At 41.6% G+C, this 17,501-nt stretch overlaps 1 protein-coding gene across 8 annotated transcripts in view; it reads left to right on the plus strand.

Moving 5' to 3' along the window:
- ZNF462 (zinc finger protein 462) overlaps window positions 1-17,501 on the plus strand; it is a 93,828-nt gene that overhangs the window by 40,973 nt on the left and 35,354 nt on the right. For 4 of the 8 annotated variants that reach the window (XM_074932231.1, XM_074932230.1, XM_074932233.1 and 1 more), the window contains exons 3-7: window positions 475-5,960; window positions 6,793-6,957; window positions 8,570-8,844; window positions 11,938-12,056; window positions 16,249-16,440. In XM_074932231.1, coding sequence (XP_074788332.1) covers window positions 475-5,960; window positions 6,793-6,957; window positions 8,570-8,844; window positions 11,938-12,056; window positions 16,249-16,440 — 6,237 coding nt within the window. Of the gene's footprint in view, window positions 1-474; window positions 5,961-6,792; window positions 6,958-8,569; window positions 8,845-11,937; window positions 12,057-16,248; window positions 16,441-16,903; window positions 17,027-17,501 lie in introns of all 8 variants that reach the window. The other 4 variants (XM_074932234.1, XM_074932237.1, XM_074932235.1 and 1 more) reach the window with 4 other exon arrangements.

Genomic DNA, 17,501 nt, shown 5'->3' on the forward strand with positions numbered 1-17,501 from the left:
CTACTTCTAATGTGATTTTAAAAACTCACATTATTTCTATGTCAACAAAGCGTATGTCTAGCTTCAGCCATATTGGTTCTGACCACAGCTTTTTCTGTAAATGCAAGCATAGAGAATGGTTTTATTCCCAACTGCTTTTTATGTATTTCTTCAAATTGCTTTTTGGTTTTCAGATTTTCTACCTGAACGTTTTCAGCTTTATTAGTGTAGTAGCTAGCTTTCTTCCCCAAGAAGATTATTTTGGAAGTTATCTATTCCAAATGGTACACCATGGTCATGTATATGTAGAAATGATATATATTGGTAATTTTTCTGACCATTGCCAGATATGTAGATCTTACCATAAGTAAGTGAGGGAATCCCAGTGTGATTATTTGGAATGTGGTTGCATTCTTAAGCATACAGGGTGGGTGGAGAAAAAGCCTCTTTACTTGATTTTATTTATTTATATATGCACCTTAATTCCCATTTTAGGGCAAAATGCAACAAGTCAGATGGGGACTGGAAGCTACTATAGCCAGAGTCAGACTTTCTATGGTCAGCATATGGCTCCAAATCCTAAACCAACCAACAAGTTTTTCCAGTGCAAGTTCTGTGTGCGTTACTTCCGTTCCAAAAACCTCCTCATAGAGCACACGCGAAAGGTTCATGGAGCACAGGCTGGGGGGAGCTCAGTGGGACCACCAACTGCTGGTTCCCTAAATTACAATGTCATCATGCATGAAGGGTTTGGCAGAGTTTTCAGTTGCCAGTTCTGCACCTACAAGTCACCCAGGCGCGCAAGAATTATTAAGCATCAGAAAATGTATCACAAAAACAACCTGAAAGAGAGTTCAACTCCTCCTACTGCTGCTGCTGCTCTGTGTGAATCAACGTCTGCTTCTGTGCCAGTACAGGAACCCTGCAAGGAGCTGCCTGCAGAGGTGGTGGAGCGAAGCATTTTGGAATCCATGGTCAAGCCCCTGACAAAGTCTAGGGGCAACTTTTGCTGTGAATGGTGCAGCTACCAGACACCTCGAAGGGAGCGCTGGTGTGACCACATGATGAAGAAGCACCGCAGCATGGTAAAAATACTGTCAAGTCTGAGGCAGCAACAAGATGGAACCGGTGCACCTGATGTACAGAGTAAGAGTGCCCAGAATGCCTCTCCAAACTCTAATTATATCTCCATGAATACAACAGGACGTGAGATGTCGAATGCTAATGTCTCAAACTTCAGGAGTTCTATGGGCAATTCTCTTATCAGGCCCAACTCTTCTACATCTTCCAAGTTTTCTTCTGTGTCTTACCCTCAAATGAAGCCTAAGTCACCTCACAACTCAGGCATGGTTAATTTGTCTGACAGATCCCGCTATGGAATTGCTGATATGACGAATTCTTCTGCTGATCTGGAAACAAGCAGTATGCTGAATGACTCCAGCTCAGACGAAGAGCTAAATGAAATGGACAGCGAGAATGGCTTGAACTCCATGGATCACCAGACCTCAGGAATGTCTGCAGAGCAGCTGATGGGATCTGATGGCAACAAACTATTGGAAACAAAGGGAATTCCCTTTAGAAGGTATATGAACAGGTTCCAGTGTCCTTTTTGCCCTTTTCTGACGATGCATCGCCGAAGCATCTCCCGTCACATTGAGAACATCCACCTGTCTGGGAAGACAGCTGTGTACAAGTGTGATGAATGCCCTTTCACCTGCAAGAGTTCATTAAAGCTTGGTGCCCACAAGCAATGCCACACAGGAACAACATCAGATTGGGACACTATGAACTCTCAGACTGAAAGCATCGCTTCTTCTTTGAATGACAGCACAGTGTCTTATGAGAGTGGAAATATAAATGGCAGGAAGTCAGCTGGGATGATGGAACCGGTGCAGCCACAGCAGCAACAACAGCAGTCACCCCAGCCCCATTCACAGCATCCATACAAGTGCACAATGTGCAACTATTCCACCACAACTTTGAAAGGCCTCAGAGTTCATCAGCAGCACAAACATTCATTCTGTGACAACCTGCCAAAATATGATGGACCGCCATCGAATGCACCACAAGAGAGTGAGGCAGATGCTCACCCCTCTGCCAGCACAGTGAAGAAGAGCCAGACCTCCATCCTTGGGCTCTCATCTAAAAATAACTTTGTTGCGAAAGCCCCTCGGAAGGTGTCAAATGACTTCCCTTTAGATCTCTCTCCAGTGAAAAAGAGAACCAGAATTGATGAAATAGCAAGCAACCTGCAGAGCAAAATCAACCAAAACAAACAGCAAGAAGATGCTGTGATCAATGTAGAGGATGATGAGGAAGAGGAGGAGGACAATGAGGTGGAGATAGAAGTGGAGTTAGACAGAGAAGAAGAGCAAACAGAACCAATGATCGAGGTTTCCAGTTCTTATGCCCCCCAGCAAATGTGGGGCAGAGAGGCTAATGATTCCCAGAAGGAGACAAACTTTAGAAGCATGCAGCATGACTACAATTCCACCAATGGAGCAGAGATTGAGCTCACTTTATCTGAAGATGAGGAAGACTATTATTCTTCTGTCAGCATGAAGGACCATCAGAGCCCGAATGCCTCTGTTCTGGGGAGCCAGTCAAACATGTATGGTACCGATCAGAACAATGAGAATTCAGAGTTTAATGACTCTGGCAGACTTTACTATTGTAAACACTGTGATTTCAGCAACAAATCTGCCAGGAGTGTTAGCACCCACTACCAGCGAATGCATCCCTATATTAAATTCAGCTTTAGGTATATCCTGGATCCCAATGATCACAGTGCTGTATACCGGTGTCTTGAGTGCTACATTGACTACACAAATTTTGAAGACCTGCAGCAGCATTATGGGGAACATCATCCTGAAGCTATGAATGTACTGAACTTTGATCATTCTGATCTGATCTACCGCTGTCGCTTCTGCTCTTACACAAGCCCGAATGTTAGAAGTCTGATGCCACATTACCAAAGAATGCATCCCACAGTGAAAATTAACAATGCAATGATATTTTCAAGCTACGTTGTTGAGCAGCAAGAAGGGCTGAACACAGAGTCTCAGACGCTGAGAGAGATCTTGAATTCTGCTCCAAAAACTATGGCAACCTCCACCCCCGTGGCTCGCGGGGCTGGTGTGCCAGCTGGTTTTAACAAAAGTGCCGCCAAGAGCTTTAGTCCTGAATGTGAAAATCAGAAGGAACCTTCAGTCAATACTGTGGTTGTTTATGACTGTGACGTGTGTTCATTTGCAAGCCCTAACATGCATTCAGTTCTGGTACATTACCAGAAAAAGCACCCTGAAGAAAAAGCATCATATTTCAGAATCCAGAAGACCATGCGTGTAGTCTCTGTTGACAGGGGCTCTGCCCTGGCTCAGATGTCTTTTGAGTTGGGGACACCTGTCTCCCCAAAATTGTCCAACTTGGCTTCTCAACCTCCACCTCCCCCACCACCCCCCCCAGACCTCGCTACTGAACTCTACTATTGCAAACACTGTTCATACAGCAACCGCTCAGTTGTGGGAGTGCTTGTCCACTATCAGAAGAGGCACCCAGAGATAAAGGTCACTGCCAAATATATCAGACAGGCACCCCCCACCGCAGCAATGATGAGAACTGGTGAGTTGCCACCTGGTATTCAGAGGCCAGCAGTGTCAATGCAGCAGTTGAGCCGAGGTGGATCTGAGACCTCTGTGAATCCTCCCGAGAATGAAATGTTCTTCTGCCAACACTGTGATTATGGAAATCGGACCGTGAAAGGTGTGCTCATTCATTATCAAAAGAAGCATCGTGACTTCAAAGCTAATGCAGATGTGATTAGGCAGCATACAGCCACCATTAGAAGCCTTTGTGATCGCAGCCAGAAGAAATCAGCTGGCAGTGTGCCTGCTCATACCTCCAGCACTGAACGGGACAAGTCAAAGCTGAGAGCCCTCAAATGCCGTCAGTGTAGCTACACATCACCTTACTTCTATGCGTTGAGGAAGCATATTAAGAAAGATCACCCTAATCTGAAGGCCACAGTCACATCCATTCTGAGATGGGCATTTTTGGATGGCTTGATAGAAGCTGGTTATCACTGTGAATGGTGCATTTATTCACACACAGAGCCAAGTGGTTTGCTTGTACATTACCAGAGGAGACATCCTGAGCATTATGTTGACTACACATATATGGCAACTAAACTCTGGGCGGGTCCTGATCCGTCCCCTCCTGCCCTAGTGATGCCAACAGAGATAAAGACCTATAAATGCAGAGACTGCATTTTTGAAGCATCTTCCATTTGGGATATTACTAATCACTACCAAGCATTTCACCCTTGGGCCATGAATGGAGATGAATCTGTGTTGTTAGATATCATTAAGGAGAAGGATGCTGCTGAGAAATCCATCCCGCAGCCTGATGAACCCGGAACCAGGATGGATTCTGAAGACCAGATAACACCATCACAGATGGATCAGGATGCCGAGTGTGCAGAAGATCCCAGCCTTTCCCAGGAAAAAACTGTCCAGCTGGCTTCTGCAAACCCCGCCATCTCCTCCACTCCGTATCAGTGTACAGTTTGCCAGTCTGAGTACAACAACTTGCATGGCCTTCTGACACATTATGGCAAAAAGCATCCTGGCATGAAAGTGAAAGCTGCAGACTTTGCTCAGGATATAGACATTAATCCAGGGGCTGTATATAAATGCAGACATTGCCCATACATCAATACACGTATTCATGGCGTTCTCACACACTATCAGAAACGGCACCCATCAATAAAGGTCACTGCTGAAGACTTCGTGCATGATGTGGAGCAGTCAAATGATATTGCTCAGAATGACGTGGAAGAGACAAGTAGGATTTTCAAGCAAGGCTATGGTGCTTATCGGTGCAAACTCTGCCCTTACACCCATGGAACACTTGAGAAGCTGAAAATTCACTATGAGAAATACCACAATCAACCTGAATTTGATGTTTTCGCCCAGTCACCACCAAAGGTGTCTGCCTCTGTGGAACCAGACATGGTGACTGAAATCAAGGCCTCCCCAGAAATTGCTGTTGAGGATGTTGGAGAAGTCTCTGTGTCAGCACCTCATTTCTCCAGTTCTCATTTAGTGTCTCACACAGTTTTCCGGTGTCAGCTCTGCAAATATTTCTGTTCCACTCGGAAGGGAATAGCTAGGCACTACCGCATCAAACATAACAACGTCCGGGCACAGCCAGAAGGCAAGAACAACCTCTTCAAATGTGCTTTGTGTTCGTACACCAACCCTATCCGCAAAGGGCTTGCAGCACACTACCAGAAAAGACATGACATTGATGCTTACTATACTCATTGCTTAGCAGCCTCCAGGACGGTAAGCGACAAACCCAATAAAGTGATCATTCCATCTCCTCCCAAGGATGATACTCCTCAATTAAGTGAGGAGCTGAGGAGGGCTGTAGAGAAGAAGAAATGCTCACTTTGTTCCTTCCAGTCCTTCAGCAAAAAGGGTATTGTGTCCCACTACATGAAGCGTCACCCTGGTGTTTTCCCCAAGAAGCAGCATGCGAGCAAGCTGGGGGGTTATTTCACTGCCGTCTATGCCGATGAGCATGAAAAGCCAACTCCAGCTGAGGAGAGGAATGACTTTGAAAAGCCTGAGATGGAAACCGAGGCTCAGGAAATTGAGTGGCTTCCCTTCAGGTGCATAAAATGTTTCAAGCTGTCCTTCAGCACAGCAGAACTTCTGTGCATGCATTACACTGACCACCACAGCAAGGATTTGAAGAGAGACTTTGCCATACTGGGAAGCGGCACCCGTGCTCAGAACCCTGTCTACCAGTGCAAGCACTGTGACACAAAATTGCATAGCACGGCAGAGCTGACCATGCACTTGAATGGTCACAATGAGGAATTCCAAAAGCGTGCCAAACGTCAGGAGAGGAGGAAGCAGCTTTTGAGCAAGCAGAAATACGCAGATGGTGCTTTTGCAGATTTCAAACAAGAGAGGGTAAGTATTTGTGTGTCTGGTCTCTTATTCTGCTCCCTGACAGGGAACCCACTAAAGTTCATTTGCATGTTGTGTCTGACAGCCAAATGACCACTGGCTAATGAATGATTCAGTGTGCCAGCGAGCTCCATAAGTCAGTTACACATTCCGTTTTAATTTCCTCATCCATCCTCCATATCTCCTTAGGTGCTGTAGGAAAACCTTCTCCTTCTTACTACTTCCTTCAGTATTTTATTCTTTCCTTTACCCCACCCTTCTGGAAGGCTGTCTGTATCGCAGAGTTACTTGTGCTTTTGTGGCAAGGCTGCCATTTACTTTCTTCCGATTCTTTACAAAATGTCCCATCCCCCACTTCAGTGTACCTCTGAATAACACATCAGTTTCCTTCTCAACCTTCTCTCTCAGTACTTTATCTGATTAAGCACTTAACATGACATGAATCTATTTGGTGAGTGAAGCTTTGGGCAGGTGCCTCATAAGCAGAAGGCCAAATTGTGGTCCAGTGCCCACTTACCCCTCTCCTTCTTCTTCAGTTTGAAATATACTTGCTGTGGGAAAGCTCCACACAGCTGTTGAGGAAGTCATGGTGTCAGGCCAAACTGAGTGGTCTTCTAGAGGACCCCTGAGAAACTGAAGGTTTCTTTTGCACAGATGTCTTGTTTGCTTCTTCTGGAGGCATTAGTAAACATCAACAAAAATCGACCTTGCTGTTCTACAACACAGGATGTGTACATCAAATGTAACTTCCCTTCAGGTGTAAAATCTGGTCTCTGTTGCTAGAAATTAAATAGAAAACATGCTTCAGTGATTTATGCTTTTGTACTCTTAACAGGCTTTTGGACACTTGGAAGATGTTTCAAAACTTAAGGAGAGGAAGGTGGTCGGCTACAAATGCAAATTTTGTGTGGAAGTCCATCCAACGCTTCGAGCCATCTGTAATCACCTCCGCAAGCATGTGCAGTATGGGAATGTCTCTTCAGTGTCAGCTACAGTAAAGGTAAGAATTTAAAAAGGTGACTAAAGGTGACTGCAACTTCTTGTTTTAAACTCTTGTTTAAAATAAAGTACTCATTGAAAACCTGTGGAGGGGTGTTCTGAAGTTGAATGGGTTTTAAACTGGGCATTCTAGTTCAGCATGATGTTGTCTAACACTTAAGTTTCTGAAGTGCATTTGGTTTATTTTAAGATGTTTTAACTTTTTTCCACTCTCAATCCAGGGGCATGAAGACTATTTAATTCTCATTTCTTCTCAGCCACAAAGGAGTTGATGTCGCTGGTGACCGAAAGACTTGGTTTATAAGCAGGAAGCTTTCTCTCATCTATTCTGGGCTACTTTTCTGTTTAGTTAAACCCTAAAAGAGCTGCTTGCTTTTTATCTCTTTTTCTTTTTTTAATTTTTTTTTTTTTTTTTTTTTAAAGAAGATGAAGTGTGCACATGCAAATGTGCGAAGTTGCTTGTGGTACTCCTTTCCACACGAAATTTGCACACTGGCTCCAAACAAAACATTCAATGGCCAGCTGAGACAGTGGTTCCATTCAGGTGATTAGGTGTAAATGTGTTGTTTCTTTCTCCTTGTGAAAGGGGATGCCTTCTAGGATATCTCCAAGGATAGGCCATGCTCCACAGCCCGATTTCCAGGATATCAGCAAGAGATAGTGAAAGAGCAACAAGGCTGTGGGAACTAGCAGTGTATTCCTCCTCCTCCTGCTGCAGTGAGCTGTTGGCAAAGACTCCTGCTGCCTAAGGGTGCTTCTTTCTTGATATCACCTGCTCGCCTGCCCATTGTGAGGAAGCAGAGTCCTTCATAGCCTAAGTCATGCTATCTGACAGAGTTTTCATTGCCCTACCACTGATCTTCACGTTCAGGTGCTTCCCTCCTAACAGACCATTTCCTCTTCTCCTTGCTTCTCAAGTGGAGTTTATGCAGGGTCAATGCTTTCTTTTGAGTAAACAGAAATTTTGAAGCAGGGAGCAAAGCTGAAGTCCATGTCTGAAAGAATGTGATAGAAATACTCTTGGAGGTTATTAAAGCCACTGAAAAAATGCATACTCTGTTAGAAAAGGGAAAGGAAAGGAAAGTTAGGAAAGGGAATAAAAAAGACTTCCTGGTTTTATAAGAGAATTCTAGACTCTTAGAAGATTGGCTTCTTTCTTGTGAACTGGACACTGATGTACAAAGTCTACTGTAGACTAGACTACTGTATTAGTCTGCAGAGTAGCTACATTATAAACTAGAGCAAAATAAACTAAAATTAAGTTGCTCTATACCTTACTAATTTTTATCTGATCAAGTTTAGAAGATTCATATCAAGACTATTGAAAGATAGTTGATTTGGTTTCTTTTCTTTTTTGCATTATCTGACACAAATTTGATGGAGTGAAATTCTGTATTTTACATATGCATGTATGTATATAATAGGTACAATTACGTTTTCCCTCCCAAGAGTAGGCCCTTTTTTCAGAGAGCTGTTGATGTGGAGTTTGTGTAGGGATATATTTAGAAAAATAATGCAGTGAGAAACCTAGGCATTATAATGAACACACGGCAAAGACTGAGGGGCAGCAGGGAGAGAGAATTGATGGCTTTGGGGGGGTATGTGTTTTTTAGCAGGAAGCTGAAGATTCTTCAAACACAACTTTGATGGAGGGTTGTGAGGGAGCCAAAGACCCTGGCATTGTGGAATTTACAGAAGCTGAATCTGGAGCATCCTTGGAAGATGAAGCCAGGCCTGGGGGCTACCACTGCAGCCAGTGTGACCGGGTTTTGATGTCTATGCAGGGTCTGCGATCTCACGAGAGGAGTCACTTGGCTCTGGCCATGTTTACCCGGGAAGACAAGTACAGCTGCCAGTATTGCTCCTTTGTCTCTGCCTTCAGGCACAAGTAAGTTGTGACTTTTTTTTTTTTTCTTGAAAGAAGCACAGACTAGCACTACTGTTTTGTACGCTGACACATTCAATTTGATCTCGAGCAACACTCTTCTCAGCATTTAGGTGTTTTCTATGCTGCAAAATCTTTGGCCATTATGAGTGGCTATTTATAAAAGGTTTCATCTTTATATCTTCTTGAATTTATTTAAGCCCCCTTTTCTTTTTCTGCATGTAGGGGAAAAGCGAAATAATAAGACTTCTTTCAGTAGGCAAACAGTGAAGCCCACCACTTAGGCAACCTTGTCAAATGCATGAGACTTAACAAGCTGTGAAGAGGACTGAAAAGTGTTTCTCTTGTTAATCTTTTGTATATAAAGAGTTTCTGCTGCATATAATCATTACAACTCTTTGATGACTGAGTTTTCATTCCTGATTTTAAATGTCACAAACTTACTTTAAAATTAAATAATTTTTTATTCTTAATTATGGTATGCAATTTCAGTCTAGAAATATTTCAAGTTCACACCAGTGTGGTGTACTAGTGACTTCTTCGGCCTGTTTCCTTGTCTGTAGCATGTGAAGAATGCATAGTCATCATTAATAGACATGTTTCTTGTGATTTATGTCCCCAAGGTTGACTTTGCCTTAAGTTTTAAGAATTATTTTAATCAGAAATAATTATATGGCATGCCCATAAAACCCCATAGAAATGGCGTTTGTGGGATATTTTCCACTGACATTTTGGACTGACTCACAGGTACATGCTTTCTCTAATTTTGGGGGAGAGAGCTGCTTGTTTACTGTTTTAACAGAAGAAGAGAGATCCATTCATAGCACTGTCAGTAGTGCACTTAAATTCGGTGAAGATGCCACTGTTTTGCAATCAAATGCATGTGGAAGAGAAAGCATGATGAAAAGTATGTTTTAACTCCTTATGTTAAAAAGCAAGTTTTTTGATAGTGTCACAGCATCACAAATGGTTGCAACAGTTTCATCTGCTTTGTTGAAAAGGTCCATGGGATTGAGCAGCCAACAGTAAGAAAGAAAAAGGATGGTGTATGCTACTGGGTGTATCCCACCCTATTTTGGCAAGGGTGACAGTGGGGGATGCACCTAGCTCACACAACTTACAGAACTTGCTATTTACTTAGTAAAATTGTTTGCTTCCAAAATCAGACTTGTGTTGAGTTTGGTCTCTAGGCACTCTTGTTACCTCCCTGGGAAGTGAATAAAGTCATGTCCTACAAGTAGAGGGACAGGTAAGTCAGAAAGTGGTGGATGGCAGGGAAGAACTCTACAGGTATCAACTAATTTGATAGTAGGTGTTGTCACTGTTGTTGAAGCTGTCTGCTTCATCTTTTATTTTTATTTGTGATGCAGTTACTCTTTTGGGAGATAAAGTCTGTGAAAGAAACCAAACCAAATGTTTAAACAGCCCACTGTTCTCCCACATCTGACCAAAACTTTAAAACCTGCCTTCAGAAGAATTTTACTGGCAAAGTATGTGATTGTGAATATAGTTTTTATGATTACTGTGTAGAATACCATAAGGTGTATATTTAGAATAGCTTGATATCTATTATATACTACTTAGGCTCTCTGCTGTAATTGTTAAGTAAATTCATTTCTTGACAGTTACTTAAAACAAGTTTTTTTCTATGAAGTATTCACTGCAAGTGTTCAATGTCTTACTCATTTAGGAGACTTTTTTCCCATTTCTCTGGAAGCTGAACATTTTATATTGTATAAACTCCATTACAGATTTCTATTAAGTCGTATTTGTATTAAGTGGCCCTGAGAGGAGACAGAAGTTCATTTTTAATTTTTTTTCTGTCATCAGATCTTTGAATACACAGACTTCAGTGTTAGTGCTTGTAAACAGGGATTTTCTGGCTCAAGCTCTTGTCAGTGTGGAACTAAAGATCCCGTGACAATCTTGTGTAGTGTGAGAGGGCTGGAGCAACCGGCAGTTGATTTGCGTGTTGATACTCAGTGGAAAAAAGAACAGGACACTAGGAAAAATAAAAGGAAATATGCCTCAAATGCATCTCGAATTAAGGTGGCAGCTGTGGGTTAGTTTTGGCAAATTGCCATTCACCCAGTGTGATATATCTGCCCTGTTGTTGCATCACCATGCATAAGATGACTCAAATCATAAAGCTTGAATGTGTCCAGAGAAGAGGCTCTACTGGAAATGTTTACAACCCAAGCTGAAACTACCTGCCTGCCACCTGGAGTCTGAATTCAGGGCTGTCAGCCACAGTGTAGGAACTGCAGAGCTCTGCAGGTCTCACTCAAATAGAATGAATTTGATATTCTGTTAGAAAATGTGGAAAACATCCTTTTTTCCCTTCCAGACTTTACTGAGCTGTTACGAGTAACTGTGGAGAGAGAGCAGCTTCTGATCACCCCCAGTATTCAGGCTGTCAGTAGCTTCCAGTTTCCCTGAAGAAAGTAGAGGCTGGTCTTTGCCACCCCTTCTTCTCTTGTTGAGCTTCATGCAGAATCTCCCACTCTGTTGCTTCTGAAACTCTGCTGCCTTTTAATCCTGGAACTCATCAACTGCAGCCTGCTGGCACCCTCCCCAAAGCAGGATCTCTAATCTGCTTTTGCTGTTGTAACGAAAAGAAAGCTTCCTTCGTAAAGCTGGTTAAAAATACTTCCCCCCCCCCCCCCCCCCCCCCTTTTTTATCAACAGGACAAAAGGGGGCACAAAATTTTCGCAAAAAAATGTCTGCCAGAAGAAAAATTTTGCAATGATAATTTTACCGTTCTTGTCTGTTTCTTGTTTCTTCAACTGCTCCTTTAAGTCTAGATCAGGTTTAATTTAATTTATACTAATCTTGCCCAATAAGTTTATTAAGTGTCTTGCTTTCTGCATAACAGAATTGGTGTCAGCTCTGTTCCTTTTCCTCTGATTAGATTCTACTTTATTCTGTAAGCAGACGTATTAAATTTTAAGAGAGAGTATGAGAAAAGATACTTGGGCCTCATCTGCCTCTTGTTTAATTTATTACTGCTGTTAAGTGTTTATCTTTGCATCTGAAGGAACAGTTGAAATTATTTATTCTTTTTTGTTTCCCTTTTCTGTCTTTCTCTTTTCAAGCCTGGATCGTCATATGCAGACCCATCATGGACACCATAAGCCGTTCCGTTGCAAACTCTGCCCATTCAAGTCTTCTTATAACAGCCGCCTGAAAACCCATATACTCAAGGCTCATGCAGGTAAGTTTTCTCTCTCAGTTTTGTAGTGCAGCAGCTGAAATGGCCCATGTATTCTTGTTGCTGAACAGAGGTGCTCGTTTGAACCACGCGTTTTGTCACCAAATTTGGGTAAGATTTTTCAAATGCAAGTCAGGATTGGCTGCCCTATGCACCTGTTGGAATCGGTGGAGTTTGGATAATGTTTCTGGAAGGACAAGAATTTAAAAGTGATGAGTACTTCAGGAACATCTTCCTTTTCTTATATTTTCTTTTATATGAATTTTTTTAATTATTATTATTTCTGCTTGTTACCAAGAGAATTTAATCAGTCCGCTTACACGACGGGTGTCTTAATGGGTTGGTAGTGAGCTTTGCTCCGCTATGATTGTATTTATGTTTGTGCTTTAGGTGGCTCTGGGAAAAGGATTGTGGATTGTACCTTTGGTAGAGTCTTATGCTGGCTTTCATGTTAAGACCAAACACTGCAAACTTTGAAGGTCAGGTTTGTGTGCAGCAGACTGAGAATGACATGGATTCGATTATCGTACATGGAAATCTGTCTTAAAAGTCTCTGTATTGCAGTACGGAATCCATACAAGCAAGCAAACAGACATGGCTGAGATGAGCAGAAATTGGGAAGGTGATGTGTCATACAGGATACATCACCTCAAAGTGTTGCATCTTTGATTATTAAAAAGTACGAGACTCAGAATTTCCTCTTCCTTATTCCTTGGCCCTAGACTCTTGACACCACCACACATCAGGCATTGAAAGTTTATCAGAAGATCGGAGTCAAGAACCACTGGCTCCATTTGTTACAGTTGCATCTTTGTGGTTAAAGTGACAAAAAATCAACCATCAAACCACTCTGATGCAAATAATAGAATATTGATCAATCTGAAAAAATGCAAACTAGCCCACTTGTTAAAAACTTGGAAGTAGAATCTCCTGGAGCAGATGACAAAAAGTGCTATAAGTATGTTCCTTTCTTTTTTATTTGTTTACACTATGTCATATATCGGGGTTGAGGTGGTGGAGGAAGATGGGAAAATGGGGAGAAAAAGCAGGAGGAATTTATAGCTGTCTGCTCATTAAAAAAAAACAAAACAGGTAATTGTCACCATTGATCCAAAGGCACTTTTCATCTACAAAAATGTTGGAGTGTTGGATAGTTGCTTGTACTTCATTGCCTGTATTGGTTTTGGATTTCACGGAGCTTGTGTCAAGATCCTTTTCTGTATACTTCAATGGGTATGGTGGATTAGCTTAACTTTCGCCAGCCTCCTGTTGTATGGGACTGTGGCATTCTGTCCCTTCTAGGAAATCCAGCTGTATGCAGCAGTTCCAGTTTGCAGAGTCCCACATCCTGTACGGACGTCACATGGTTCCTTATCTTCACCAACCATAAAATAATGTTTTCTTTATACTACAGTTGAGGCTACTTTGTTTTACCTTGTTTGAACCTGCCAGATTTTTAGAGCCAAAGTTAGCATGTTAGTATTTACCTCACATTCCTCTTCACGTAAGTCATTGATCTATTTCTTATGAATTCATGTTCTTGAATTTGTCAGTGAATACTCCTTGAAGGGCCACCTTTTGCATCGTACAAGAACACAATTTCATGTTTGTGTTCTTGCACAATGTTCTTGCTTGTGTAAAAGGGTTTCCAAAGGCTTGTGATCTGTTTCTGCCTCAGTCTGTTTCTACCAAATGAATATTCACATCACAGAAAAATTGCTTGTATGTTTTTCAGTCAGAGCTTTGCTTTGTTGTGTTTTGACTCAGTCCTTCAGAAGTATATACTACTGAATAAATGTGTTCTGAAGACTTTTCCTCAGACTCCTCAGGTTTCTGTAGCACAGTGGTTCTCTGAACCTGTCTTTTCTTACCATTTTTTTTGTCTCTTGTCAATCATCTCATTTTATTTAGAAGTGGAAATTTTAATCCCCCTGAATTGTTCTGAAGTGTCCTGGAGATCTTTAAAATCTAGTAAAATCCTGAATCCAGAAGTCTTTTACTCAGTCTGCCTCTCCCTCATTTTCTGGGGATGGGTCAAAATTCAGTGGACTATAAAATGCGTTCTTACTGAACAGCTGGTACCAGTCAGTGTTTTTGGCATTTGTTTTTCATCCAGCAGGTGCCATCTACTTTGGCATGGAGCAGAACAGTTTACAGTATCTCTAAACGGGCTCTCTAACTTTTCATCTGAACTTCTTCACCTATTCTGTTTTTTTTTTCTTGTATTTTTGAGGAGCCTTTGTTAGCATTTTCTAGTGTCCTTGCTTCATTAGTAATGACACCAGATGTACTGCATATACAAATGAATGTGCGTAGGACAGAGTGTTGGCCCTGCTCAGTTTCTGTGTAATCTGGAACATAATTCTTTGAGCACATATTGGGTGTTGAAACCCACTAGATAAATTTTTAGATGTATTTATTTGTATGTGTATTAATATAATAATTTTATGAAGTGCAAAACTGTAGCAGCCAAAAAAGCGCAGAAGGCTTTTGTTAAGCCAAACTTTAGCCTTTCCTCTGCAATAAAACATCCTTTCATGTTGATGTCCACCTGAACTGTTATGGCTGAATAGTTGGGTATATTTATTAGTTGTTTCTAGACTGCTTAACATGTAATCACCCTCTATTTGCTTAATGTCTTGTGGTACTTTTAAGTTAATGGATGGTGCCCGCTGTCCTCCAGAAATCTCTTACACTGACAAACCATGAAGGTCTATATCTGTATCTCACTGGACTCTTACACCCTGGAGTTTCTTTTGTCCTTGTATTATCCTGTTCCACTGAGCAACTTGTTGTATGTATTATACAAAAAAATGCTTCCTTTCTATTTGTTAAAAGGTAGTATGTAACTGATATAATGTGCAGGTGAGAAATACCATTTGAAAAAACATTTAGGACAATTTTTTGTTTCACTATTTCAGACTCTTAAGTGATCTGTTCTTTTCCAGATATACCAAAGAGGCTTTTTAAGAGTTTGTATTTTGTCCTCATGATTGGCATAGTTTTTCTGGAAGTGAGAGGGGCAGGGGTTATTTTTACTTAGGGTGGTTGTTCGTCTTTTTAGGTGTGCTTACTCTGACGCTGCGATGTGTATTTTCATTCTCTCTGGGTTCACTTATTTCCGGTGTTGGAAACAATGCTGACTGAGAACCTCATTTGCTAAATTTGTTGAGGTGGAAAACATGTTCTGCTTTGTTCATTACCAGAACTCTTGTTCTTCTGTTACTATTCATGAATATTTAACTCCTATATTAGTTTTGGCACTTTGTGTACCACTCATATGTGACCAGTGTTACTCTTGTACGTGGAAGTAACACTTCCAAAACAATTATCTGGCACCTGTATAATATCACATTGTTTGTCTTGGAACAGTTTCACTTTATGTTCCAACTGCCTACATGCTTAATGCAAAACAAATCTTGTCTCAGGATTTGTTTCCCCTTGTTTGCTGTCTCTGTGGCTCAGAATGTGTTAAAAATTAAATTCACTACTGTTCATTACTTCTGTTCTTTCACTTCTTTTAGTGCTTTTTCATAACACACTTTCACATAGCGTTACATGATGCACACTGTTCTTGGTATTGCAGTGTTCACTTGTAGTAAACCAACCTTGACTTCGTTACTGGTTTTATGAAGATTACTCCTGCCTAATAGCAGTTTTTTTGTAAGGAAAATGCAACTTTCCCCAAATGTAAATTCTCTCCCCCTTCCCCCCCCCTTTTTTTTTGAGGTACCCCTGTTAGCGTTTTGTATTGTCCTTCTTGCTTCATTAATAATGACGCTGCATGTGCTGCATGCAGAAACAGATGACTTCACCCTCTCCAGTTGCTGTTCTCCCAAAGAAATTTGGAACTGCTATAGTTAAGTGACTTAAGTAACTCCATTTTCATCCCAGAGTCTGTTTTCTTCTCATACCATGCAACACAGGCATGCTAAGAGTCTGGTCTCTGTTTTTTGGCATCAGTCACAAGGGTCTGCCGTTGACAGAAAGTGGTACTTCAGTTCAAAGCATGTGTCTGTACCCACAGAATCCAGACTACTCCAACAAGGAGATGCGCATAGCTTGTTCTCTTTGGGATCAGTCTTTCGCTGAAGAGCCCATGGGAATTTTACTGCCAAGTTCAGTAAGTGAAGTATGGGGGCCCCATTTTGTTTCTTTTGTGAGCTCATGACTTGCCTGTATTTCGCTCACCCAGGTGAACATGCCTACAAATGTTCCTCCTGCTCATTTTCCACCATGACAATCAGCCAGCTGAAAGAGCACTCCTTGAAAGTGCATGGGAAAGCACTGACACTACCAAGACCCCGCATTGTCAACCTTGCAGCCTCACACGCCCACCACACCTCCAAGAACCACACTCCTGCTGAAGAAGTGGAGGACTCTAATGGTAAGAGGTGCCTCAGAGCAAGAATTTAATTGTCTAAGGTGCCACTTAATATTTTTATTACAAAAAAAATTACAGCAGGCAGCTTGCCCAAAAAAGCAGCTTCATTTGATCAAGAAAAACAAGAAGTTGCATCAAAATCATGAGTAAACGTGATGTTGTAGGAAGTGACCTGGTTTAGATTCTCACCAGTTCATACTACACTAATTAGTCCTGTCACCAGTTGACTTTGGAATATGTGAATGCTGGCTTTACTTCTTAGCAGAGATTTAAATTGTAGATAATGTCCAAAGGCAGAGCTTCTATTGATAGCCAGTGGGAAAGGGATCATCTAATTCAATCCATGCTCCTGAAAAACACCCATTTATCTTGTTAGTAGAGCACTTCAGTGAAACCATATGATTAAGCTTAAAATGTGAACCTGTAATGATAGTAAAAGTAATTATTTTTCTTGTCCTTGCTACAGAGGACACCAAAAATACCTTCAGACATAAAGCTGCATCTGCAGGAAGGAGAATCAGAACCGTTTTCTTTTCCATGCTTTCTTTGAAAGCTGTTAATCCCCTTGTGCTGGAGGAGTATACAGAAGGTATTTGGAAAGCAGCAGAGGAAGGGACACTGTTAACAGAGAAAATGCAGACTTACAGAAGAGGTGGTGTGTGGCATCACAGCAAGTATTACGGCTTTTTAAGTGGTAGTTTATGAGGCATGTTTTGGGTGTCACTTTCTGTCAATTAAGAAAATAGCTTGTCTTTGGGAAGAAAAAAATCTTAATTCCTGGATGAGTTGCACTGACATGAGGAGAGAATGTAGGTGACTTTAAATAAAAGGTTCAGACCCGCAGATGTTCAAGGAATTGGGATGGATGGGGAACATATTAGAAGAGGGGGGGGGAAATACTTTTTTTTCAGAAGATTGACAGGTTCTTAACGTTTTTTGTTGTTGTTGTTTCCCTTGGGTTACTGGCAAGCTAAGGATGGGAGGTAATAGTTTTGTAGCATTTTTGGTGTCACATCTTCCCTTCTTTCTCACCCGAAAAAAACTGTGAGATGAGAAAAAGTGAA

Source organism: Athene noctua, chromosome Z (assembly GCF_965140245.1).
Source record: "Athene noctua chromosome Z, bAthNoc1.hap1.1, whole genome shotgun sequence".
Taxonomy (NCBI): domain Eukaryota; kingdom Metazoa; phylum Chordata; class Aves; order Strigiformes; family Strigidae; genus Athene; species Athene noctua.